At 42.4% G+C, this 25787-nt stretch overlaps 1 protein-coding gene across 3 annotated transcripts in view; it reads left to right on the top strand.

Annotated features, from left to right (window-relative positions):
- The window catches only part of PRDM16 (PR/SET domain 16), a 678281-nt gene that overhangs the window by 610960 nt on the left and 41534 nt on the right, over positions 1-25787 (top strand). For 2 of the 3 annotated variants that reach the window (XM_056544409.1, XM_056544408.1), the window contains exons 6-9: positions 13543-13741; positions 16520-16667; positions 19419-19572; positions 21193-22603. In XM_056544409.1, the coding sequence (XP_056400384.1) occupies positions 13543-13741; positions 16520-16667; positions 19419-19572; positions 21193-22603 (1912 nt within the window). Of the gene's footprint in view, positions 1-13542; positions 13742-16519; positions 16668-16811; positions 16911-19418; positions 19573-21192; positions 22604-25787 lie in introns of all 3 variants that reach the window. The other variant, XM_056544407.1, reaches the window with a different exon arrangement.

Raw genomic sequence — 25787 nt, 5'->3', positions numbered from 1 at the left:
GGTGACACACTGTAACAAACCTCCTTCTCATGTAATCTCCTTACTACTGGGGTGACACACTGTAACAAACCTCCTCCTCCTCATGTAATCTCCTTACTACTGTGGTGACACACTGTAACAAACCTCCTCCTCATGTAATCTCTTTACTACTGGGGTGACACACTGTAACAAACCTCCTTCTCATGTAATCTCCTTATTACTGGGGTGACACACTGTAACAAACTGCTTCTTCACGCGACAGTGGTTCTGGCTGGGCAGTTGCTTCAGATACTGGCTACTAACTTTCTTGCAGTGGGCAGAGCGGCGCCCCCATATAGAGGGCGCTCTAGGCGGCTGCCTATTTTGCCTATAGGCAGAACCGTCCCTACTGGCGGTAGAACACCTGCCTGATGACATCCACTCCATAAAAATCTTTAGATGCTCAAGTTAAAGAAGTACTCCGTTGCATATTTTTTAACCCTCTGTGCCCGGGCTGCCAAGCGAAACAAAACAAACTTTAACTCACCTTCCTACGTCGTCCCCCCGCTGCGCTGATATCGATGCCCCGTTCTCTGGTCCCTGACTTCTTCCTCTTCCTGTAAGTAAAATAGTCACGTGACTCTCAGCATGTCACCGGCCGCAGCAGTGTCCCCCTGCGGCCGGTGATACGCAGAGCGTCACATGACTCTTCGACTTACAGGAAGCGGAAGAAGTGGAGGACCGGAGAACGGGACATCGATATCAGCGCAACGGGGGGGGGGGACGTAGAAAGGTGAGTTAAAGTTTGTTTTGTTTAGCTTGGCAGCCCAGGCACATAGGGTTAGGAAAAACACAATGGAGTACTCCTTTAAAGTGTACCTGACAAAGTTTTGACATTTTCTAGGGCAGTGGTCTGCAACTGTGGCCCTCCAAGCGTTGCAAAACTTCAACTCCCAGCATGCCCGGACAGCCAACGGCTGTCCGGGCATGCTGGGAGTTGAAGTTTTGCACCATCTGGAAGGCCACAGTTGGAGACCACTGATCTAAAGTTTTTCAGAATGACAGTGCCCATTGAGATGACTTGGTCATGACAGTGCCCATTGAGATGACTTGGTCATGACAGTGCCCATTGAGATGACTTGGTCATGACAGTGCCAATTGAGATGACTTGGTCATGACAGTGCCCATTGAGATGACTTGGTCATGACAGTGCCCATTGAGATGACTTGGTCATGACAGTGCCCATTGAGATGACTTGGTCATCTCTTTTTGGAGATCCGCTTTCTCATACGTCTTCTTCAAGGGGGGGGGGGTAGATAGCTGGGAGATTTGAGGCATTGGCGAGGTTAACTCCATTTTAATTTTTTTTTAAACTCTGAAGAAGATGTGCAAGTGGTCCGAGATATCACTGGATCCGGTAGAGGAGTAGGTTGTCCCGACTACCTAAAAACTAAGGATGGATCTTCATACACTAGTCATAATCCAAAATTTGGAAAGCTAATAGGAACAATGGTGCAGCTCACAATTATACACTGACTGAGGTGACTTTGCTTTAAAAGGGGTATTCCAGGTATTCCAACTGGCTCCAGAAAGTTAAGCAGATTTGTAAATTACTTCTATTAAAAAATCTTAATCCTTTCAATAATTATCAGCTGCTGAAGTTGAGTTGTTGTTTTCTGTCTGACAACAGTGCTCTCTGCTGACATCTCTGCTTGTCTCGGGAACTGCACAGAGTAGAAGAGGTTTGCTATGGGGATTTGCTTCTAAACTGGGCGGTTCCCGAGACACGTGTCATCAGAGAGCACTTAGAAAGAAAAGAACAACTCAACTTCAGCAGCTCATAAGAGCTGAAAGGATGAAGATTTTTTAATAGAAGTAATTTACAAGTCCGTTTAACTTTCTGGAGCCAGTTGATATATATATATATATATATATATATATATATATATATATATATATATATTATATAAGTTTTTTCCTGGATAACCCCTTTAAATATCAAATGAATAAAATGTAATAAAACATAAATATATAATTGTGTATATATATATATATATATATATATATATATATACATATATATATATATATATATATATATATATATATATTCCCCTCTTTCCCCTTCCCCTTTTTTTAATTAATATTATTATTTATTACTTATTATTTAATATTTTTTATCTTTTTATCTATTTATATTTTATATATATATATATATATATGTGTGTATATATGTATATATATATATATATATATATATATATATATACAAGGGCCCTTTATATATATATATATAAAATTATATATATATATATATTTTTTTTTTTTATCAATTTTATTCATTTGATACACGATCTCAGCCAATAATTATTATGCAAGTCTATTGAATTGGAATATTATTCATTATCACTGTCCTTGAGGGGTGGATTTGCCTTTTTTATTCATTTTATAATGCAAAATTTGTTGGAGTAAAATACATAAAATGTATTAAGAGGACGCACTCCATGTAAAAAAAATAAATAAATATATATATATATCCTTAATAAAATTGGCGTATCATTTGGGTGTCTGTTCACCAGATAAGGAAATGTATGCAGCTATGAGCAGACACAGATCATTTATCATCATTTATAACAAACTCTGGCGGAATTGGAGGCCATGACAACCACTTTTATAAAGTGACGAGATACATAAAAAAAAAAAAATCTTTTTTGCACCAGATAGGGGGCATATCCTCTTCTGAGATGATCCCCAGCCCCCATCTTACCTGGAGAAGTGACCCGTGGCTCATTGTAGCACATTGATCTTGGCGGCTTCCATGATCCTATTCGCCTTTCCATTCAGTCTCTGGATTCATCAGCTGCTTCATTTTGAAAAGCAGAATTTGGGGACCCCGATTCTGGAGATAAATGGGGGTCCAAAATGTCTTTTTGGCCGCCATACATATTAGAGAACTCACCAATTTTGGCTGACTGTCTCATTTATATGGGGGCTTCCCAACATTCTCTTCATCCTTTGAGTTGGGGGAAGGTCGGTCATGTTGAATTTTAACTCTCAACGCTTTCGTTTTCCCGGAAGATAAGTCACCACCAGAGGTGTCAGGCAGCAGCTTCCTCTCACACACATATGTCTGGATGACCTGAGCGCGGACAACGACCATTGAAGGTGTATGGCCGGCTTCAGATGGGGATAACCATAACCCCTTCCAAAATCAAAGGCAGAAATACTGATCATTTTGGCACTGCTAAAGTTTTATACAGCAACTCTATCACTTGTATATGTATATACCATTTAAAGGTGTATTGTAGTAGAATATAAGTTTTGCCCTATTCGAAGGAGAGGGGATAAGTTATAGATCGTGGGGGTCCGACTGCTGGAACCACCTGTGATCTCCTTTACGGGGTCACACTTTGCCGTCCTCAGCAGGAAGCTGTGACAGAAACACCCCCTCCATATATCTCTATGGGACACATGGAGGGGGCCACCGCATCATGCAGGAACGGAAAGCCCCCTTCTGCGGACTGCCGCGGCCCCGTACAGGAGATCGTGGGGGGTCCCAGCGGTCCAACCCCCACGATCTATAACTTATCCCCTATCCTATTCCACTACAGTACTCCTTTAAAGGGGTACTCCGCTGGAAGACATTTTTCTTTAAATCAACTGGTGCCAGAAAGTTAATCAGATTTGTAAATAACTTCTGTTTAAAAATCTTAACCCTTCCAGTACTTATCAGCTTCTGTATGCTACAGAGGAAGTTGTGTAGTTCTGACCACATTGCTCTCTGCTGACACCTCTGTCCATATCAGGAACTGTCCAGAGTAGTATAGGTTTTCTATGGGGATTTGCTCCTACTCTGGACAGTTCCTGATATGGACAGAGGTGTCAGCAGAGAGCACTGTGGTCAGACTAAAAAGAACTCCATTAAAAAAAAATCTTAATCCATCTTCCAGTACTTATCAGCTGCTATTTGCTCCACAGGAAGTTCTCTTCTTTTTGAATTTTTTTTTCTGTCTGACCACAGTGCTCTCTGCTGACACATCTGTCCATTTTAGGAACTGTCCAGGGCAGGAACAAATCCCCATAGGAAATCTCTCCTGCTCTGGATAGTTCCTGACATTAACAGAGGTGTCAGCAGAGAGCACTGTGGTCAGGCAGCAAAGAAATTTAAAAAAGAAGAGAACTTCCTGTGGAGCAAATAGCAGCTGATAAGTACTGGAAGGATTAAGATTTTTAAATAGAAGTACCGTATTTTTCACTGCATAAGACGCACTTTTTCTTACCCAAAACTGGGGGGGGGGGAAAGTCGGTGCGTCTTATACGGCGAATACACCCCTATCGCGGCGGTCCCTGTGGCCATCAACGGCCGGGACCCGCGGCTAATACAGGACATCACCGATCGCGGTGATGCCCTGTATTAACCCTTCAAAGTTGACCACCGCGTCTGAAGGGAAAGTGATTCTAACCCGGCTGTTCAGTTGGGCTGTTCAGGACCGCCGCGATTTCACCGCGGCGGTCCCGAACAGCTCGACTGAACAGCCAGGTTAGTGCTTACAGGACACCGGGAGGGACCTTACCTGCCTCCTCGGTGTCTTCTCTGTTCAGGGATCCGCTGTATGGCCGGCGCTCTCCTTCCTCGTCATCACGTTGTCGCGTACGTGCGTCGGCATGCGTAACGACGTGATGGCGGCGACGGAGAGCGAGGATACCCGGCAGCAGAGACGTTCCGGAGCGATGGGGACACGGCGACAGCGATGGAGCGACATCCAGGGCAGCGGTGACGGGTCCGGAGCGGCGGGGACACGTGAGTATTACCTCCTATGCAGTGGTCTTCAATCTGCGGACCTCGGCTGTCCGGGCATGCTGGGAGTTGTAGTTTTGCAACATCTGGAGGTCCGCAGGTTGAAGACCACTATTGGGTTCAAAATCTTAATTTTTTTTAGATTTTGCACCTATAAATTGGGTGCGTCTTATACGCCGGTGCGTCCTATAGGGCGAAAAATACGGTAATTTACAAATCAATATGTTTTCCAGTGGAGTACCCCATTAATGAATGAAATAGGTACTTTTTTTTTTCTGTCCATGCGCCGACAAGAACAAATAAAAATGTATTCCCAATAACAACAAAAAAAAAGTCAAGATCTAGATTTTATTTGCAAATTTATTTATTTATTTTTTATTAATATTTTTTGCGCACCAATAATACCATATCCCAGATATTCCTCTATCCAGACAGATATTTTTTTTCCCTTTCCAATTATCTGTGAATTACACAAGAAAACAGACGCAGAAATGTCCTGCACCAAGACAATTATCTTGGAAATCTTTTATGCCAACCCCGGCCGAATGCACCAGACCCCTTATCTCTGCTGGAATTTTGAGTAGGGTCCTTGAAGTCCTTTGAGACTTTCTTCTGGTAGATTAGCATGTCCGTGCCGTATAATTACCTTCCCTCGGCTTCTTCTGAAAGCTATTAGGAACTGACTTATTTTTCGCTAACATTCCACTATTGTCCCGAGTGTTACTGATGGAACTTTAGATGGACGCTTGTACCAACCAAAGATTTTACAAACGAGATTTTTTTTTTGGGGTGGCGGGGGTCTTACATATTTATTTTGCTTCAAAGAATCACTCGGGTGCCATGTTTTTGCTCAATATACAACTGCATAAAACCTTGGAACATTTTGCAATTTTGAGACCTATTTACAATTAGTTAATCCTGGAATGTCAATCAGATGGTTTACTACTAATTAGTAATGTAGGACCAAAGGGGTAATGTTTATCCTTGTGCAGAGCGCCATAAACCTGCGTGGAGACTTATAGGCCATTAATGCTCCAATGTGAATTCTGGAAAGAAAGTATATGCAAAGTAGCTGTCTCATGCCACCTTTTCCTTTAAAGGGGTACTCCGGCCCTAGACATCTTATCCAAAGGATCTACGCCAAAGGATAGGGGATAAGATGTCTGATTGCGATCTCCCTGCTGCACCCAGCGTTCGTTTAGAGCGCCTCCCATAGACTTGCATTGAGGGGGCGTGGCCGTGATGTCATGAGCGGGGTGCAGCCATGACGTCACGAGCCTCCTGCGCTGCACCCCGCTCATGACGTCACGCCCATGCCCCCTCAATGCAAGTCTATGGGAGGGGGCATGATGGCTGTCACGCCCCCTCCCATAAACTTGCATTGAGGGGGCATGACCGTGACATCACGAGCGGGGTGTGACCATGGCGTCACAAGCCTCCGCCTTGCATCGCCAGTCATCAGGCATGGGGCAAAGTTCGCTCCGTGCACCGGATGTCTGGGGTGCAGCAGCTGAGATCGCGGGGGTCCCCAGCAGTGGGACCCCTGCGATCAGACATCTTATCCTATCCTCTATCCTTTGGATAGAGGATAAGATGTCTAGGGACAGAGTAACCCTTTAAAGACAGTGTTTCACTCCAACTAGGAGTCTTAGAACATTACTGGGATTGTATGCCAAGCCAGAGCACCCTGCTCTGTATTGCCAAGGGGCAATAACCCCAAAATATCTGTCTATGAATTTATTTATTTTTATTCCAGAGAGATCTCTGGCTTGGCATACATTCCCAGTCATGTTCTAAGACACTTAACTGGTGTAAAACACTGAGTTTAAGGGTAAGTTACCTAGAAAAATTTGCGTGAGAGAGTTGCTTTGCATATCACTTCTTTCCTAAGTTCTATGTATTACAGCACTCCGGACTATGGTTTGGTCTTGTACTTTTGTTAATGCTTTTAGAACAAGCGCCACTCCTGTCCACAGGTTGTGTATGGTATTGCAGAATAACTCAATTTATTTCACTGTATACCAGGCACAACCATGTACAACCCATTTAACAATGTCCCTACCTGCTCTTCTTAGAAGACATTGTTATTCAAGTTAGAATTGAAACTAGCATAATATGGATGAATATTTGCATCTGTATTCACAAATCCCAACCTGACTATGGGTCCGATGATCCAAAGGTATTGAAAGAGCTTTATTCGTCATTCAGTCATCATGACAAGTCGTACAATAAATTAAAATCACACAAAGCATGGCAGTACAATATACAACACAGGTTCCCTAAGCTATACACCGTACCACATGCTACACTAACATTCCGCTCCATCACTCGACATCGAAAAAACAAAGACGAAAAACAACAACACATTTTTTATACAGCTTTTATACCTCCCATGAGTAAGATGAGAACATAGTGTAGATACGTGGCCTCTAAACTGTGGACCTCAAGATGTTGAAAAACTACAACTGAGAGCTGGAGGTCCACAGATTGGAGGCAGAGGGTGTAGGGTATATGACTGGGTGGTCTTCTCTTCCTCCACCCACCTACTCCTGTGGCCCTTGCTGCCACTTGCTGAGTGGGTACTAGTGATGAGCGGCAAGGGCCATATTCGAATTTGTGATATTTTGCGAATGTATTGACGATTATTGTTCGCAAAATTTGCATATTCGCTGTTTGTTCACTTTTTTCCATGCAAACATTTGCATAGAAAATTAGCATAAAAATTTGCATGTAAAAAAAAAGAATATTCGTCATTACGAATATATAGCACTATATTATGAATATTTGCGAAATTGCGATGTTCACAATAAAAATATGCATTACGAATAATCGTGCTCAACACTAGTGGGTACGGCCATCCTGAGCAGGTTAGAGGAACTTTTAATTAGGTATTTGTTCCTGATCTCTAGCGATGTCATTTCGTCACCTAAATAATACAATTTGTGCTCTTTAAGGTTCCCATTCTCTATCAGTTGCCAGTATACATTAGCTTAATGTGAGGGGACCTTTAAATTTTCAATGAAGGTCTCCTGACCTGGTATTTAGGTTCTGTTGTTCAGAGCCGGCTCTGCCTATAGGCAAAATAGGCAGCCTCCTAGAGCGCCCTCTTCATGGGGGTGCCGCTCTGCCCGCTGCAATAAGGTTAGCCAGCATCCAAAGCACCCGCCCATCCGAAGCACCTGCACATCAAGCAAAACCCCACCACATTACCCCCACCATACTATAATAATTGGCATTTTCAGCCTTATGGAGGAGCGCAGCGCTACCTCCAACGCAGACAGGGGCGATCACTAAAGTCAGATCCATCCAACATTCTGACATCGCGTGTGCCTCCATACATCGGGAGGAGCCAATGGAAGGGGTCAAGGGTTGGCAAAATTAGCTTTTGCCTAGGGTGGCAAAAATCCTTGCACCAGGCCTGCTGGTATTTTAGATTTCAGTATATCCAATCTCTTACGCTAGAGACTCAACCAGGCTCCGGTCTCCGGACACTGAATGAAATCTAAGCTATTTTATGTACAGTTTATGGATATCTTTAAATTGTAAGTCCAGTGTTGGTCTCCTGCCCATTCTAAAAATGTATTCAGCTCCCGGTACAGGTTGCGATACCCATACAATACCCAGTGAGTTCTGTGCATGAGTCCCTTTCATCGGAAAGTGGCTTGTGCACAGAACTCACTGGAAATTGTATGGTTGCTTACTGGATACCATATCCCAGAATTCATGTATTCTAAATGGAAAAGGGGGTCAAACTTCTACCAGACTCCTATGGGGTTAGCTTAAAAAACATGGGGCAATTGAAAGTCAACCTGCCCGATCCATCTCTCCCCAACATCATTTGTTGGGGGGAGCAGTCGGGAGGCCCTTGTGCAATTGAGACAATCAGCTGTTCCCACCCAAATTGGCAGATCTGGCTGACTTTGTATGAAGATCTTAAAGGGGTACTCAAGTGAAAAAGATTTTTTTTTCCAAATCAACTGGTGCCAGAAAGTTAAACAGATTTGTAAATGACTTCTATTAAAAAATCTTAATCCTTCCAGTACATATCAGCTGCTGTATGCTCCTGAGGAAGTTGTATTTCTTTTTGGAGTTCTTTTCAGTCTGACCACAGTGCTCTCTGCTGACATCTCTGTCCGTATCAGGAACTGTCCAGAGTAGGAACAAATCCCCATAGCAAACCTCTCCTGCTCCAGACAGTTCCTGACATGGACAGAGGTGTCAGCAGAGAGCAATGTGGTTAGAACTACACAACTTCCTCTGTAGTATACAGAAGCTGATAAGTACTGGAAGGGTTAAGATTTTTAAACAGAAGTTATTTACAAATCTGTTTAACCAGTTGATTAAAAAAATTCTGTTTTCCCCGGAGTACCCCTTTATGTCTACATTAATATTTTTTACTTGGTATAAGCACCACATTGTGCTCCAGAGCCGCTCTTCTTTTGATAATTAGAGGATTTTTCAAGTATAACCAGCTTTTCTAAAAGGTGTCTTTAGGCTCAGAATGCGTTAAAGTTTACTGTTACTTTGGTCCACCCGCTTGGATTGGCGCAGAAGGGGTAGGGATTCCTACAATGAACACCAGAATTAAGCTTAAGAGTTAAAAAAAAAAGTTTCATATTAGTGCAAAGATTAGTGTTAAAATTCGACTAATTATGAAAGCTTCAGCTCAAGGAGGAACTTTGTCCAAAGATCAAATTTTTCCCAAATTCTTAAAGCTTCAGCTCAAGCAGAAACATTGCCCCTAGATGGAGATGAGGATCCATGTTGAAGTTTGGGTCCGCATGTCGCAGTGTGGCTCACACCACCTTGTTCTTTGACAAAGCATTGCATGGAACCAGTAAATTTAGCAAGTGCAATGTCACCATGGCACAACATTTGTAGATGTTAAGCAGAACCCTGGTACGTTGTTCCTCATGGCAGATGTGGGTGACTTGTGATGGTGCAATAACACCGAAATGGTTGGAGAACATTGGAGAACTGCTATCACTCCTGACCTCTCACCTCAGTGTTTCCCAACCAGATTGCCTCCAGCTGTTGCAAAACATAGTAACATAGTTCATAAGGTCGAAAAAAGTCAAGTTCAACCTATATCCCTAATAAGTCCCTACTGAGTTCATGATGAGGAATGCAAAAAAAAAAAAAAAAAAAACTCATACTCGAGGTAAAAATTCCTTCCCGACTCCAAATATGGCATCAGAATAAATCCCTGGATCAACCTTCTGCCGATGGCTGTCCGTGCATGCTGGGAGTTGTAGTTTTGTAACAGCGGCAGGTCCACAGCTGTTGGTCTACAACATGAGGTCTGCAGCTATTGATCTACGACTGGAGGTCCGCAGCTATTGATCTACGACTGGAGGTCCACAGCTATTGGTCTATACCTGGAGGTCCGCAGCTATTGATCTAAACCTGGAGGTCCGCAGCTGTTGGTCTACACCTGGAGGTCCGCAGCTGTTGGTCTACACCTGGAGGTCCGCAGCTATTGGTCTACACCTGGAGGTCCGCAGCTGTTGGTCTACACCTGGAGGTCCGCAGCTGTTGGTCTACACCTGGAGGTCCGCAGCTGTTGGTGTACAACTGGAGGTCCGCAGCTGTTGATCTACAACTGGAGGTCAGCAGCTATTGGTCTACACCTGGAGGTCCGCAGCTGTTGGTCTACACCTGGAGGTCCGCAGCTGTTGGTCTACACCTGGAGGTCCGCAGCTGTTGGTATACAACTGGAGGTCCGCAGCTGTTGATCTACAACTGGAGGTCCGCAGCTATTGGTATACAACTGGAGGTCCGCAGCTGTTGATCTACAACTGGAGGTCCGCAGCTATTGGTCTACACCTGGAGGTCCGCAGCTGTTGGTATACAACTGGAGGTCCGCAGCTGTTGATCTACAACTGGAGGTCCGCAGCTATTGGTCTACACCTGGAGGTCCGCAGCTGTTGGTATACAACTGGAGGTCTGCAGCTGTTGGTCTACAACATGAGGTCTGCAGCTATTGATCTACGACTGGAGGTCCGCAGCTGTTGGTCTACAACTGGAGGTCCGCAGCTATTGGTCTACAACTGGAGGCCCGCAGCTGTTGGTATACACCTGGAGGTCCACAGCTATTGGTCTACACCTGGAGGTCCGCAGCTGTTGGTCTACAAATGGAGGTCCGCAGCTGTTGGTCTACACCTGGAGGTCCTCAGCTGTTGGTCTACACCTGGAGGTCCACAGCTTTTGGTCTACACCTAGAGGTCCACAGCTGTTGGTCTACACCTGGAGGTCCACAGCTTTTGGTCTACACCTGGAGGTCCACAGCTGTTGGTCTACACCTGGAGGACCACAGCTTTTGGTCTACACCTGGAGGTCCACAGCTGTTGGTCTACACCTGGAGGTCCACAGCTTTTGGTCTACACCTGGAGGTCCACAGCTGTTGGTCTACACCTGGAGGTCCACAGCTTTTGGTCTACACCTGGAGGTCCAAAGCTTTTGGTCTGCACCTGGAGGTCCAAAGCTTTTGGTCTACACCTGGAGGACCACAGCTTTTGGTCTACACCTGGAGGACCACAGCTTTTGGTCCATAACTAGAGGTCCAAAGCTGTTGGTCTACAACTGGAGGTCCAAAGCTGTTGGTCTACAACTGGAGGTCCAAAGCTGTTGGTCTACAACTGAACATCCACAGTTTGGAGACCACTGGCCTAGATAAGGAGCCATTAATAAAATTAATACACAGTTTTTGGATAGTTTAGAATTATGAAGCGATTTTCCAGCTGTTCTCCCCCATGCAATAATGTCTCAGACTTCACAAACCGCAGACCTGGTGCTGAGAAGCTGACGGGGTCCAGAGGAGTCAATGTTATGAATAGTTATAAGGCGCACAATAGAGGCTGCTTGTTTCCCAGCTTCTTAAATTAACTCGAGTGATCACCTAAGGGTCAGGATTCCCATTATTGTTCATTTGTACTGGACATCCTGTAGGGAAGTAATAACCGGCAGACAGAAAAGAATTGCTGATGTCTATTTCCTTATTGTCCTTTGTGACCACATCAATAAGTGGGGACAAGATGAAATTCTTCAAAAAAGATATATAGTAAAAACTGCATTTGTAATAGATATATCAGTATTAGATAATATATAGAAAGATAGATATATATATGAGATAGATAGATAAGACATAGATGGATATGAGATAGATAGATATGAGATAGATATGAGATAGATAGATATGAAATAGATAGATACATAGATAGATATGAGATAGATATGAGATAGATAGATATGAGATAGATAGATAGATACATAGATAGATATGAGATAGATAAATAAGAGATAGATAGATATGAGATAGATAGATAGATATATATGAGATAGATAAATAAGATATAGATAGATAGATAGACTGATATGAGATAGATATGAGATAGATATGAGATAGATATTACTAGATAGATAGATACATAGATAGATATGATATAGATAGATAAGAGATAGATATGAGATATATAGATAGATATGAGATAGATGGATAGATAGATAGATAGATAGATACCAAAAAGATATAACAAAAAGACACCTCAAACTACAAAGAGTACTGCATAGTGAGGTGGTCACCCAACTTTCCAATAGCCAGTGGCGTGCATAGAAGTGGGCCCCATAGTAAATATCGAAAGGGCCTCCTATTATGACCCCTGACTTTGCCCCCCAGACCAAAGGAGGTGGTCATTCAACTTTCCTATGAGCATGATGGGCAAATATATATATTCTTTATAGCCTGGTATAACATAACTTTTCTGGCCCGTGGTGCGGTATCCAGTGGCAGCCAACCAGATCTAAAAGGAAAATGAATAAGCTCCTGTTTATTTATTTGCTTGTTGGGTCTTAGCAGATTTGTTTATTTGCAGTCGGTGACCTTTTTATGGTTATTTGCATAAGTTTATGCACTGGATTTATATTTTGTAGTGTGCCTCATAACAGCAGAGCCCGAGGCTACCGGAATCCAACCCAGCACTTAAACAGGAGGTCGCTGTGCAAAGTCCTGAGATGCTGAAATGTTACTATCATAACCTTCCCTGTGCCAGCGCCATGTGGCACGCTTGCCAGTGTCAATAAATCCCCACCAAAAAGCCTAATTGCCGTCTACCTTGGGAGTTAATGAAGCCGGCTACATGCAGAAAGTTTGCTCTGAGCTGTTTGTATAAGAGTGAAAGTTTAATTGCAGAAAGATGTTTTAAGTGCAAAGTAGCTAAATACCTTAAGAAGCTTCTGTTCCCTGAAAAAAACTCTTGGATAACCCTCATTTTCTTACCCAAAGAAAAAAAAAAGTTGTGTTTTTTTGAAGTATTTACAACTGAGCTCCAATTGTTTGACTTGGCATGGCTGCCAGGATGCCGTCTCGTAAACCTATTAACAGCTGCCCTTATTTTAATATGTTTGACCTCAGTGATAATCGTTTATTGTATGTTTTCTGCTATTAACATGTTCTCTCCCTAAGCGCTTTCTTATCGTGGGGTCAGGATCAGCAATTGTTGTCTGAGGACTTTCTCCTGAACAATGACAACCTGGGTGTACAGTCCTGGTGTCTCGTTCTTGCGCGGTGGGACTGTAGGCAGTGAGACAATGCTGTATGACTCCCTCTCTGGACCAGCGTTGCTGTCGGAGTCATCGGTGGATCTGAGATCTGCTGTTTCATTGTTGCATCGGGAGAAATTTTTGTAGAGCAAGTTAGGAGTAGATGAGGAGCTGCTGCTGCAGGGAGATGTAGCTGGCTCCGTTCTGTCCGAGGGTTATGGGTTCTCAATGTGTTTTTTATTCTACAGAAGAACACACGTTTCGCTGTGAAGATTGCGATGAGCTGTTCCAGTCCAAGCTCGATTTGAGGCGGCACCAAAAATACGCCTGCAACACAGTCAATCACATCTACGAGTCTCTGAACGAGGAGATCAAGCAAGAGGGCTTCGATAATGAACAAGTTCACGAGTGCAAGGACTGTGAGCGCCTCTTCCCCAACAAGTACAGGTAAGAAGGACTTTGTTGTCTTTCTTGGGCCATGTATATAAATGATGTCTATCCATCTACACTTGATAGACAACCCACATTGGGGCAACCACCAGCGTCCATTTGGCAGGCATAGACAACATGCATTGGGGGCAACCACCACCATCAATTTGGCGGGTTCCGACAACAAAGTATTGGGGGCAACCACCACCATCAATTTGGCAGGTTCAGACACCCAGCATTGGGGGCAACCACCGCCATCAATTTGGCAGGTTCAGACAACAAACATTGGGGGAAACCATCAGCATCCAATTGTCAGGTTCTGACAACATGCGTTGGGGGCAACCACCAGTGTCCATTTTGTGGGTTTAGTATACTGAATGGGGTTTATTTACTAAGAGTGTTGTGTAGTTTTCTTTGTGGGTTTTGATTTCTGACAAGTATTTTCCCAAGGTATTTACTAAGGTTTCCCTACATTTTACACTTTTTCCTGTTCTGATCTGTGGGGTTTTCCTCAGCTCAAATCCACCACATTTAGTAATGTGGTGGATTACTAAATGTAAATATATTGGGATTTTTCAAAACTGCCGGACACGCCCCCTTTGTTGGGGTCACGCACACTTTATCCAGTGACCACGCCCCTTTCGGGTTTTTCTTATAAAATTGAGGGTTTTGGGGTTTTTTGGTTGCAAATTGTGTCGCATGGAACATGCGACACCATTTGGGCGCAAAAAACTACAAAAAAGAGTCGGGATCACATTAGTAAATAAACCCATATATTTTTTTTTTACCCTATAATGTTTTGTGTTTTCTGTATGTTTTGCCCAGGATTAGATTAGACATGGCTGTTCTCTTCCAGCACAACACACACGTCCATGGTCTGTGTCTGGTCTTGTAGCTCAGCTTCATCGAAGTGAATGGGGCTGAGCTGTAATACCCCCAAACAACTATGGCGCTGTTTCTGGAGGAGAGTAGTCAAGCTTTTCTCATCCGATATGAAAAGATGAGAAGATGAAATGCTCAAAATTACTTTGGGCAGCCTACATTTATGAAAATTGCCACTGCCAACCTAGAGATTCGGCTAAAGTCCTACGTTCCATCTTGTTCATGTTGCCCAGTTATGATTAACTGGGACACTGGAGACAATTTTGTAGTTTTGACAATTGAGGCACCAGAATATAGTCCGAGGGACCCAGTTTCACTCATAATCTGGTCCAGTCCCATCGATATTATGAGATCTAGCAGACAATGCCACCCGAAAGCAACAGTGGATCAATTACCTCTGGGACACGTCATGTGTCAACTATTCGGCCTAAGGCTATGTTAACCCACAGGGGGAGCAGTTTCCCACCGCATTCCATTTTCCAGAAGCCTTTTTGGTTGCTATGTGTAAAGATTTGCACTTTTCTGTAATGTCTACGCCGGGCTTGCCAAGAGGGCGGGAAGTAGGGTGTGGCGTGGTGGGAAGGGTAGATAGCCTCTACATTTGCTGGATTTACAACAAGCAGACCTGAATTGTTTTAAAAATCTACATTGCTTGGAACTGGTGTAGATTTCTGATGCTGCCGCATGGGCACTTCACCAAGACCGGTGTATGGATATGCCGCTCTTGGCAAATTCCCCTTATAGTGTGAACCTTCTAAGGTGAATGTACGTTATTGCTGAGCTGGACCAAAGACCTACACCAGTGTTTCCCAACCAGGGTGGATCCTGCTGTTGCAAAACTACAACTCCCAACATGCCCGGACAGTCGCTGTCCGGGCATGTTGGGAGTTGTAGTTTTGCTGCAGCTAGGGGCACTCTGGATGGGAAAGACTGACCTACACATAAGCCATTAGTTATATCATTATATTGTAAAGAATTGACCAGGTGACCGCATTCTTGGCTGCAGAATTTTAATGCATACTGTGCACCCATAATGCACCTCCCCTATTCCAATAAGCGTACCCTTATGCATTGAAATCTCCCATGCACTTAGTCTTTCGACTCCTAGAACAATCAGACTCCTTCAGACGGAGAAAGAAAAGCCTGAGTGTCCATAAGTGGTCTTCCTTAATCGTCTCCTCTCCTCCTTAGTCCCACTTGACATTCTGACCCTACAGACCCGACGTTATAGACTTTTGGCTTTCATGTAGAATAATATCAGATTCCTGTCTACATCAGTCAGCTGGAGAAAAAAAAGTATTTATTGGAAAGGAAATGTTGGGAGTTAATGGACTGAAACGTCTATTGACGTATCTGTTGTCTATAAGATCTCCACGCGCCAACGAGTTGCTGTGCTGCAGTTTTTTCGAGAACTAGTGGTCAATGGGACTACCCAGCGTGACCAGTGAATGTCATCCTACTCCAAATATTCCTGAGCTTAAAGGGGTACTCCACTGGAAAACATTTTTTATTTTTAAATCAACTGGTGCCAGAAAGTTAAACAGATTTGTAAATTACTTCTATTTAAGAATCTTAATCCTTTCAGTACTTGTCAGCTGCTGTTATGATCCACATGAAGTTCCTTTCTTTTTGAATGTCCTTACTGCCTGACCACAGTGCTCTCTGCTGACACCTCTGTCCATTTTAGGAACTGTCCAGAGCAGGAGTGGTTTTCTATGGGGATTTGCTCCTACTCTGGACAGTTCACGCTGGGTAGTCCCATTGACCGCTAGGTCTCGAAAAAACTTTCTGGCACCAGTTGATTTAAAAAAAAAAAAATGTTTTCCAGTGGAATAACCCTTTAAATATAATTTGGAGTCTAGGTGGTGCTTGTCCTGACATTTTTTTTTTGGGCCAACCGTGTGTTCTTTGCAGTTTGGAACAACATATGATCATTCATACAGAAGAGAGGGAGTACAAATGTGATCAGTGCCCGAAAGCCTTCAACTGGAAATCCAACCTGATTCGCCACCAGATGTCACACGACAGCGGGAAGCGATTCGAATGTGAGAACTGTGTCAAGGTACTGACCGCCCCCTTTACTTCTTTACCTTATTTTATTTTTCTTCATTTGTCATTGTGTTGTCCTTTATTTTTTATTTTTTTTGAACGTGTGACCCAAGGCTGACGCTTGGAATGATCTGTGTCTCACGTATGTCCTTTGCAGAACGAGTCCTGGTTCCCAAGTGATCTTCCTTCCAGATTACCCATATATTTGAACTGCAACAACAACACTGAAGCGGAACCTCACACACCTAAAGTAGACGTCAGTGTTATGACATAGTTACATTTACTGTATGATCACACACGGTCACAAGTGCAAGGTTTCGGGTGGCACTTCGATTTAATCTCCGAAACACTTTCTAAGTATCACATTAGTAATTGTCACGAGGTTCCTTCTTCTGGTTGAACTGTGGTGAAGCCAGGAGGACTCGGAGAACGCTCCATTGTTCCTTAGGTATGCTCCCCTGTTCCTCAGGGAACATATCTAAAGAACAGTTGACATTCCTCGCATTGCGTTGGTTAGATGACACCACCGTGGATCTCAGTTTGCTTTTCCTGTCTCCCTGCCAATGGAGTAAAAACCCAAGTGGCTTTATCTGGCCAAGGCATCTCGACTTGATCCATACATGAAATCAAGACAGTATATCAAGAACAATGGTTGTCCCCATGCCACCACAGTTCCCCTTGTCAGAAGGACGGCTTTCAATAGAATTAAGAAAAAAAAGAAAAGAAAAAATACATTAAAAAGAAACTTGTGATATCTTATTTGCAAGCTTCCCGAAACTTTGCACATTTGAACTTTAGGTGTGTGCTAGAATAATTTATGATATTCATATGAGAAAACAAAAGATAAAAAACTAAAAAAGTCAACTATTTTATGAAGGTTTCCATATTATCAGTGTTAATATAACTCTCCCTGGTCCTATGGGTTACAGCACCATTTTACAGCTGCAGGTTGGGGTTACATTAGATTTTTAGAGTTTGTTTTATGAATCCAAAAATATTTTTTTCATATTTTTTATTTTATTTTATATTTTAAAAATTTTATTTTAAGTAACCGGCCTTGGATACAACACAGCACTGCTGCATTATATAGTTATGTCCACAAAAAATAATAAATTAAACAAATTGGCCAGCCTGACCCATTTTAGAAGACTGGCAGAAGACAACTGCACCAAAAAAGTTACCTATAGTTCGAAAAGTCGTTTTAACGTCACCTTTTTTTAACAATTATTTCTACCATATCCAGCCCACAGTACTGAGAGTTTCGATTTTGGCCTAGTGATTCCTAGCAAAATCCAACCGCACCACTAGGAGTTAAAAGAGTAGTCCAGTTTAAAAAAAAAATGATCCCCTATCCATAAGATAGGGGATAAGTGTCAGATCACAGGGCATCCAACTGCTGGGACCCCCATGATCTCCTGCCTGGCGTTCCGGCTCTCCCCATGCACGGAACTGTGTCGACCACTACACCAAACGGTGGTCAACACACACCCTCCATGCATCTCTAGGGGAGAGCCAGAAATACCCAAGTACAGCGCTGTGGAGGAGATCGCAGGGGGTTCCAGTGGTTAGACTCCCCGCAATCTGACACTCACCCCCCATCCTTTTGAATATGAGATAATTTTTACTAGACTGGATAACCCCTTTAACCTCATAAATTGTAAGGGGATACATTGTTTTGGGAATAAAGTACCACTCTCGTCTTATTGCCCCTTTTTAAAGGAGCAACATTGTTCGAAGTGGCCGATTTTGCTGGGACTGACTATCTGGCATGTTTAATTTCGATGCCCGATTTTTTTGTTTTCAAAGGAGATTAGCCGCCCATAGCGCATATGTTTAAATGGAATCGGGAGGAATAGCTGTCAGCTGGTCAAGCGTTCAGCCAACAGCTATTGAAGATGTCTGAGCACCTTAAGACTAGGGCTATATTCGGTGACATTAGTCAGTCTCACAGATGTTTACTGTATGTCTGTCCTACAAAAAAAGACAATTTTAATAATGTTATCTGTTCATTGACTCTTAGCACTTGGGTAAGAGCTTTGATATTTATTTTTTACCTAAAACTGTAAACAAAATGTAGAGATTTAACTTTATTGCGCTATTCTCAATGACATGAAGATGGAGGTGTTAATTCATGTATCCCTGGTAATACATGAAATATTAAGCCATAACCCATTGACCCCCCCCCCCCCCCCGGCTATCATATGTAAAGACAAATCTAATGGTGCAATGGAAATGCTCGTGTCCTTTGAGTCCTTAATATTTTGAAAGTTAGAAAAATTTAATGTCGCATGTAGGAAAAACTTGAATATTATTGTAAATAATCAATTCAACCCACATTCAGAAAGCCTCTATAAGGGGATATGTAACATTTCTATTATTATTCAGGCCAAAGTCCCATAATTAACTTAAATGCAAATCCACAAGTGGAACATTGCCTTTAGAGAATTACATGCGGCCATTCAGTTCCTCTAGTCAAAGCATCGTCTACATATCTATCACTCTGCTCTCAGTTCTACCCTCGTGTTCCAAGTACTGTGTTATTCTAGCGCCAGATTTATCACCCTGTAGCTAAAAAAAACCATTGTTCTCAATCTAAAGAATAACAAAGAATTTGGAAGGGATTCTTCTCTGCAGTAGGTCATAGTCTGTTCTCTCCATACGTTCTCCTTCTGAGGTCTGTGTATGATTAAAACCTACATTTACTTTACTGTCTTGTATTGTCATTGTTACTTATTTTATATATGTATATTGTTTTTGTTTTTAGGTCTTCACTGATCCAAGCAACCTCCAGAGACACATCCGTTCCCAACACGTTGGAGCCAGGGCACACGCTTGTCCTGACTGTGGCAAGACCTTTGCCACCTCATCAGGGCTCAAGCAACATAAGCACATTCATAGTACTGTCAAACCTTTCATATGTAAGTGGTCTTGCTATATCTAGAATCTCTATTACTTACTTGGCGAGTTCTCCAAAGCTTTTGTATATGTAGAGTGTAACTCCGGACAAAAAACTAGAAAAGCAGCTTGAGGCGCTAACCATGTACCGTAACATTCCCTAAAATATGTTGTGGTACATAGTAGCGGGATAGGAGACACATACGGCACTAATGTCACTAGGTGCTGGGGTCACACAGTATGGAGGAATGTCCGAACTGACTAATAGGACTTCTGATGCATTGGTGCTCAGTATGTGAAAGCAAAAGCAATCTGGAACATAGAAAGCAAAGACAACGGCACTCACCATGTTCCACCGCTTCCACATCGTTTGACCTGCATGTACCTGCTATGATGTGACATAATTAATAAAGCAGTCTCCTGAATGGTGAGTGCCGTTGTCTACGCTTTCTATGTTCCATGTTGCGGTACATGGTTAGCAGCTCTACATAGTCCTATCTGCTTTAACATGACAACCAAAAGCCACTTTACAGGCAACATAAAAAATGCTGCAATTTCCCAACACTGAGACTGGATCTAAGCTTCATTTTCCATATTTTTTTCCCCAGAGTTTATTTTTTGGAATGGTATAAAGTAATGGTATCTGCCAGCGCTTTATGATAGGAGAAAGCTTAATTTCTAGAACCCCCACCGATCCTAAAAATTGAACGACCATAGTGCTAGTTTAGCGCTGTATCTCTTTCTATGTTTTCCTTCTAGGTACTCCCAGACATCCAGCTGTGTCGGGAATAACATCTTTTCCCATTCACTTGAATAGGGTTACATTACAGGGTGGCCCACTGTGTATGGGAAACATGGTGAAGGAGGCACAGTGCTGAATTGGCACTGTGGCCCCTTTATTTTCTGGTAAAATTGCGACTTCAGTGAATATTACTAGTTCTGTCTTTCATGTTTATTACAGCCTTTTAGACTGACAAAGTGATATTTTGCTCCTCAAATGAAGCAGCTTCCAGCCCTCAGCCAAACCACTATACCTTTCCATCCGTGTCCCTAACTAGTAAACTCCCCCATTCCAGAAGTTAGATGTTCCAGATGTAGGCAATGGAGCCATTTGCTTGTCTCTTCTTTATCCTGGTCCTTGGGACCAACCACTGGGAGCCCCATGACATTTCCATTAAAGTCAAAATAAAGAATAATAACATAGCCGTCATTTTCTGCTAGCAAAGTCATTTTTGGGACACGGTACATTGCCAACTTAGAACTTCACAGTGTGTTAATCCACCATTCCCCACTGCAGCTCCTGGGCAGTGAACCAACAATCGTCATGCTTTTCTATATCGTGCAGCATCCTGGATAATAAATTATCTGGTATGGGTTCTCACGTAATGTCGATGTGATTACACATCCAGTTTTAGAAAAAATGTAAAAAATATATATAAAAAAAAAAAATAATAATTAAATTTAAAAAGCAAAAGAGACCTAAAACTTTACCGTCCGTACTGTATGTATGTCCAAAGAGGTGCACAATAGAATATGTAGAATAGCTGATGGAAATTATTTTAACACTTTGCTAGTTGCTGTTCGCACAGTCTATATGTTTTTATTTTATATTGTTTTTGTGTTGTGTTCTGTTGGTGTTCCAGGTGAGGTCTGCCATAAATCGTACACACAGTTCTCCAACCTGTGTCGTCACAAAAGAATGCATGCAGACTGTCGTACACAGATCAAGTGTAAGGACTGTGGACAAATGTTTAGCACTACCTCCTCCCTCAACAAGCACCGGCGCTTCTGTGAAGGCAAAAACCATTACAATCATGGTGGAATGTTTGGTCCCGGTCTGCCCTTGACAGCAAGTTCTTTGATGGACAAGTCTAAACCTTCTCCAAATATGAATCACTCCGGCCTTGCTTTCAGTGACTATTTTAATTCCAGGGCACATCCGGGTAGTTTGCCATTTTCACCTGCTCCTCCACCTTTTCCACCTTTGGGTCCGGGGTTTCCAGGAATTTTTCCTCCATCGTTGTATCCCCGACCACCGTTATTACCTCCTTCTCCACTGCTCAAAAACCCCTTGAACCACGCGCGAGAAGCAAAGCTTCCCAGCCCCATAGGTAACCCTCAACTTTCCCTCATCCCCTCTTTGAACAGCAGCAATAGTAACCAGCCACTTTCACTGGAGGAAAAATTTGAAAACGGTATGGAGGATTCGTACATGGAGAAACACAAGTCTAGGACCAGTGATCTTTCCGATGGAAGTGACTTTGAAGACGTCAACACGACCTCGGGAACCGATCTGGATACCACCACTGGCACTGGGTCTGACTTAGATAGTGATATAGATAGTGAAAGAGACAAAAACAAGGAAAAGAGCAAACCCATAGAAAACAAACAAGACATTGTCAGTAGCTCTGTCTCTAGTAGTTCTAATAACAATGTTACGGAGAGGCCCTTCTTCTACTCCCAACATTCCTTTTTCCCTCCTCCAGAAGAGCAGCTACTTCCATCCATGGGAGCAGCAAATGACTCTATAAAAGCTATCGCCTCTATAGCCGAGAAATATTTTGGACCTGGATTTATGGGAATGCAAGAAAAGAAAATGGGTTCCCTCTCCTACCATTCCATGTTTCCCTTTCAGTTTCTCCCGAACTTTCCCCATTCTTTGTATCCAGCTTTTACCGATCGGACAATGAATCACAATTTGCTGGTAAAAGCTGAACCAAAGTCTCCTCGAGACCTTCAAAAAGTTGGCAGCTCAAGCTCGGAGTCACCGTTTGATCTCACGACCAAACCGAAAGAGATTAAGTCGGCCTTAATACCACCTAAGGTTCTGGCACAACCGTCCTCGGGAGAGGAGCAACCATTGGACCTCAGCATTGGTAACAGAAGTCGAGCCAGTCATAACGGAGCAAGGGACACGCGTAAAAACCATATTTATGGTGACAGGAAAGCCATGTCCAGCGAAATGCTTTCGAAAATCGCTCCACCTCCTCTTCCCCAACAGCCTCCTCTTCACTACGCAAAGCCTTCTCCCTTCTTCATGGACCCCATTTACAGGTATTAACATATCTTTACTTAACCAAGATGCACTTTTTCTGAGTTGCATGGAAATGTTTTTGTAAATTGGGTAAATTTTTCCTGTTAATAGCTACTGAATATTAATATGGATTTGCTGCGGACAATTCTCCCATGGGTCACAATTTGACCGAATCTCCATTTGTGAGATTTATTTCTGGCAAACTGCAATTTGCCAGGAATGAATCTCAAAAATGCAGATTCGGTCAAATCTGAATTTTTTTTTTGAAAAAAATTTGAAGGAATTAAATTTTTTAGAATTGATTTACTCATCTTTACTTGGGAATTTTTACCATTATCATTATTCTTTCAAAAATATATTTTAAAAAATTCAGATTTGACCAAACCTGAAGTTTTGGGATTCATTTCTGGCAAATTGCTTGGTGCCACCCCACAATGGGGGTGCCAAGCAATTTGCTAGAAATGAATGTCAAACTGCAGATTCGGTTGAATATGGAATTTTTTATACATTTTTTAAAGAATTAAATACATTCAGAATTTCTTGTCTCTATCCGCATATTTTAACTGTTGAATATAGCTGAGTGGCTTTGCTGCTGCTGGGTTTTCTATGGGTCATGATTTGACCAAATCAACATTTTTAAGATTTATTTCTGGCAAAAGATTCAGATTTGAGCAAATCAGCATTTTTGGGACAAATTTCTGGCAAACTGCTTAGTGCCCCTAATTTTCCCATGGGTCACGATTTGACCGAATCTGCATTTTTGAGATTTATTTCTGGCAAAAAGCTTGGTGCCTCCCAAAGGGGGACTCCAAGCAATTTGCCAGAAATGAATCCCAAAAATGCAGATTCGGTCAAATCTGAATTTTTGGGAAATTTTTCAAAGAATTAAATCTATTCAGAATTGATATCTTATCCCTACTTGTGTACATTAAAGGGGTACTCTGGTGGAAAACTTTTTTATTTTTATTTTTTTTTATTAACTGGTGGCAGAAAGTTAAACAGATTTGTAAATTACTTCTATTAAAAATTTGTAATCCTTCCAGTACTTATTAGCTGCTGAATACTACAGAGGAAATTATTTTCTTTTTGGAACACAGTGCTCTCTGCAGACATCACGAGCACAGTGCTCTCTGCTGACATCTCTGTCCATTTTAAGAACTGTCCAGAGCAGCATATATGTTTGCTATGGGGATTTTCTCCTACTCTGGACAGTTCTTAAAATGGACAGAGGTGTCAGCAGAGAGCACTGTGGTCATGATGTCAGCAGAGAGATCTGTGTTCCAAAAAGAAAATAATTTCCTCTGTAGTATTCAGCAGCAAATAAGTACTGGAAGGATTAAGATTTTTTAATAGAAGTAATTTACAAATCTGTTTAACTTTCTGCCTCCAGTTGATTTAAAAAAAAAAGTTTTCCACCGGAGTACCCCTTTAACTGTTGAATATAGTGAGGAAAATCCACCTGACAAATGCACATGAAATTGTAAATATATCTTGGTGTGGATTTGCTGCTGTCAATTTTCCCATGAGTCACGTTTTCACCAAATCTCGAATTTCAGAAAATTCTGATTTTATCAAATGTGCATTTCTGGGATTCATTTCTGGCAAATTGCTTGGCGCCCCCCAGAGGGGACACCAAGCAATTTGCCAGAAATTAATCTAAAAAATGAAGATTCGATCAAATCAAAATTTTTGGGAAATTTTTAAAAGAATTAAATCTATTCAGAATTTTATTTCTTGTCTCTACTTGCAGATTTTAACCATTGAATATAGTAGGGGAAAATTCACGGTCAATCTGTAAAAAATTTGTTAAAATCTTGTCTGCTTGGTGCAGATATTTCTGGTGTCACTCCGCAGCTAAGGTCCACAGAAATTTCCGTCCCGTGCGAACTGACCCTGGTGTGGGTTCTGCTCACAATCCGCCCATCTATTTGTCAGGCTTATCTTATCTTATTTTTGCTTGTGACACGTATTATGGCTATGTCTGCGCTCTGTCTCACTGCTATATATAGCGTGGCGTTGAGCGGTGTAATGAGCGTCCTATCGAGGAAGGTTCCAGTTATTCCACTGTCTTGAAGAGCGGAGGCTCCACCGAGAACAGAGGATGTTAAATTACAGGAAATGTTCTCATCCAACTGCAATATATCACGTATCAATTGGTCTGGACCTTGTTCTCATTGCACCAGCAGGATGGATTGAGATATTATGATTTATGATATTAATCTGTTGTGTAATTCATGTGGGGACATGTTTTAGCCTTAGAGTACATTCCATTATACATTGTATAAAGACACTAAAGCTAAGTGATTATTCAGACCTAAGTCTTCTCTCTGGCCGATGAGAACTAGAAAGGGAGGTACGTTGTGCAAGGCCTCAACCCCAATGTCTATGTTCACGAAAGCACAAAGGACTATTAGCGTTAGGATGGAGCATTTTGTGGTTTCAGAAGATGTCATTGGTAGTGGCCACAGTGGTTCCTTGTTTTTTGGGCTCCTTGTTTCTTTTTGTTTTTATTTTTGTGATCCTTCGCATGAAAGCCAATGGTACTGCAAGAGTCCATTACTTTAATGGGAAACACTGACAACAAATTGAAGAAACCATGGCCCATATCTACTGGCAAGGGATGGGTGTCTCAGTACAGTACAGCCAAAATTAACTTATCCCCTATCCACAAGGGATAAGTTAATCTCTGGAACAGGACCCAGCTCTCAGTGAAAAGCATGTGTGAAAGATGGCACCTGCTTTATTCATTTCTATGGGAGCGCCAAGGAGACCCAAGTTCAGAACTCAGACAGCACATACTCCATTCATTTCTATGGGAGCGCTGATGATTGGTAGATTACACGCATTCGTCACTTAGAGAGTCAAGGTCCTGTTCCAGAGATCCTGCGGGGGTTCCAGCAGTCAGACCTCCAGAGATCAGCCACTTATCCCCTATCCTGTGGATAGGGGATAAGTTAATTTTGGCTGGAGTTCTCATTTAAGATTTTAACAAAGGTGAGCCTTCACTTTAGAAAACATAGTCTCCCTTTGCTCGGGTGCTGGATACATTTAAGCTTCCCAGGCAAGCTCTTAGCCCGAGAATTGCTCCGAAGCGTAAGCGATCAAACAGGTTCCTGAAAGCCCAATGCCTGTGGTCCCGAAGACTTCAATAGAACCTCCAGCATCTAACTTCCCGGAATCTGTTTGATCACGTAAGTCTCAGAT

This window comes from Hyla sarda, chromosome 10 (assembly GCF_029499605.1).
Source record: "Hyla sarda isolate aHylSar1 chromosome 10, aHylSar1.hap1, whole genome shotgun sequence".
Classification (NCBI taxonomy): Eukaryota; Metazoa; Chordata; class Amphibia; order Anura; family Hylidae; genus Hyla; species Hyla sarda.
The sequence above is the reverse complement of the archived record's forward strand: the minus strand, read 5'-3'. Positions and strand labels throughout refer to the sequence as shown.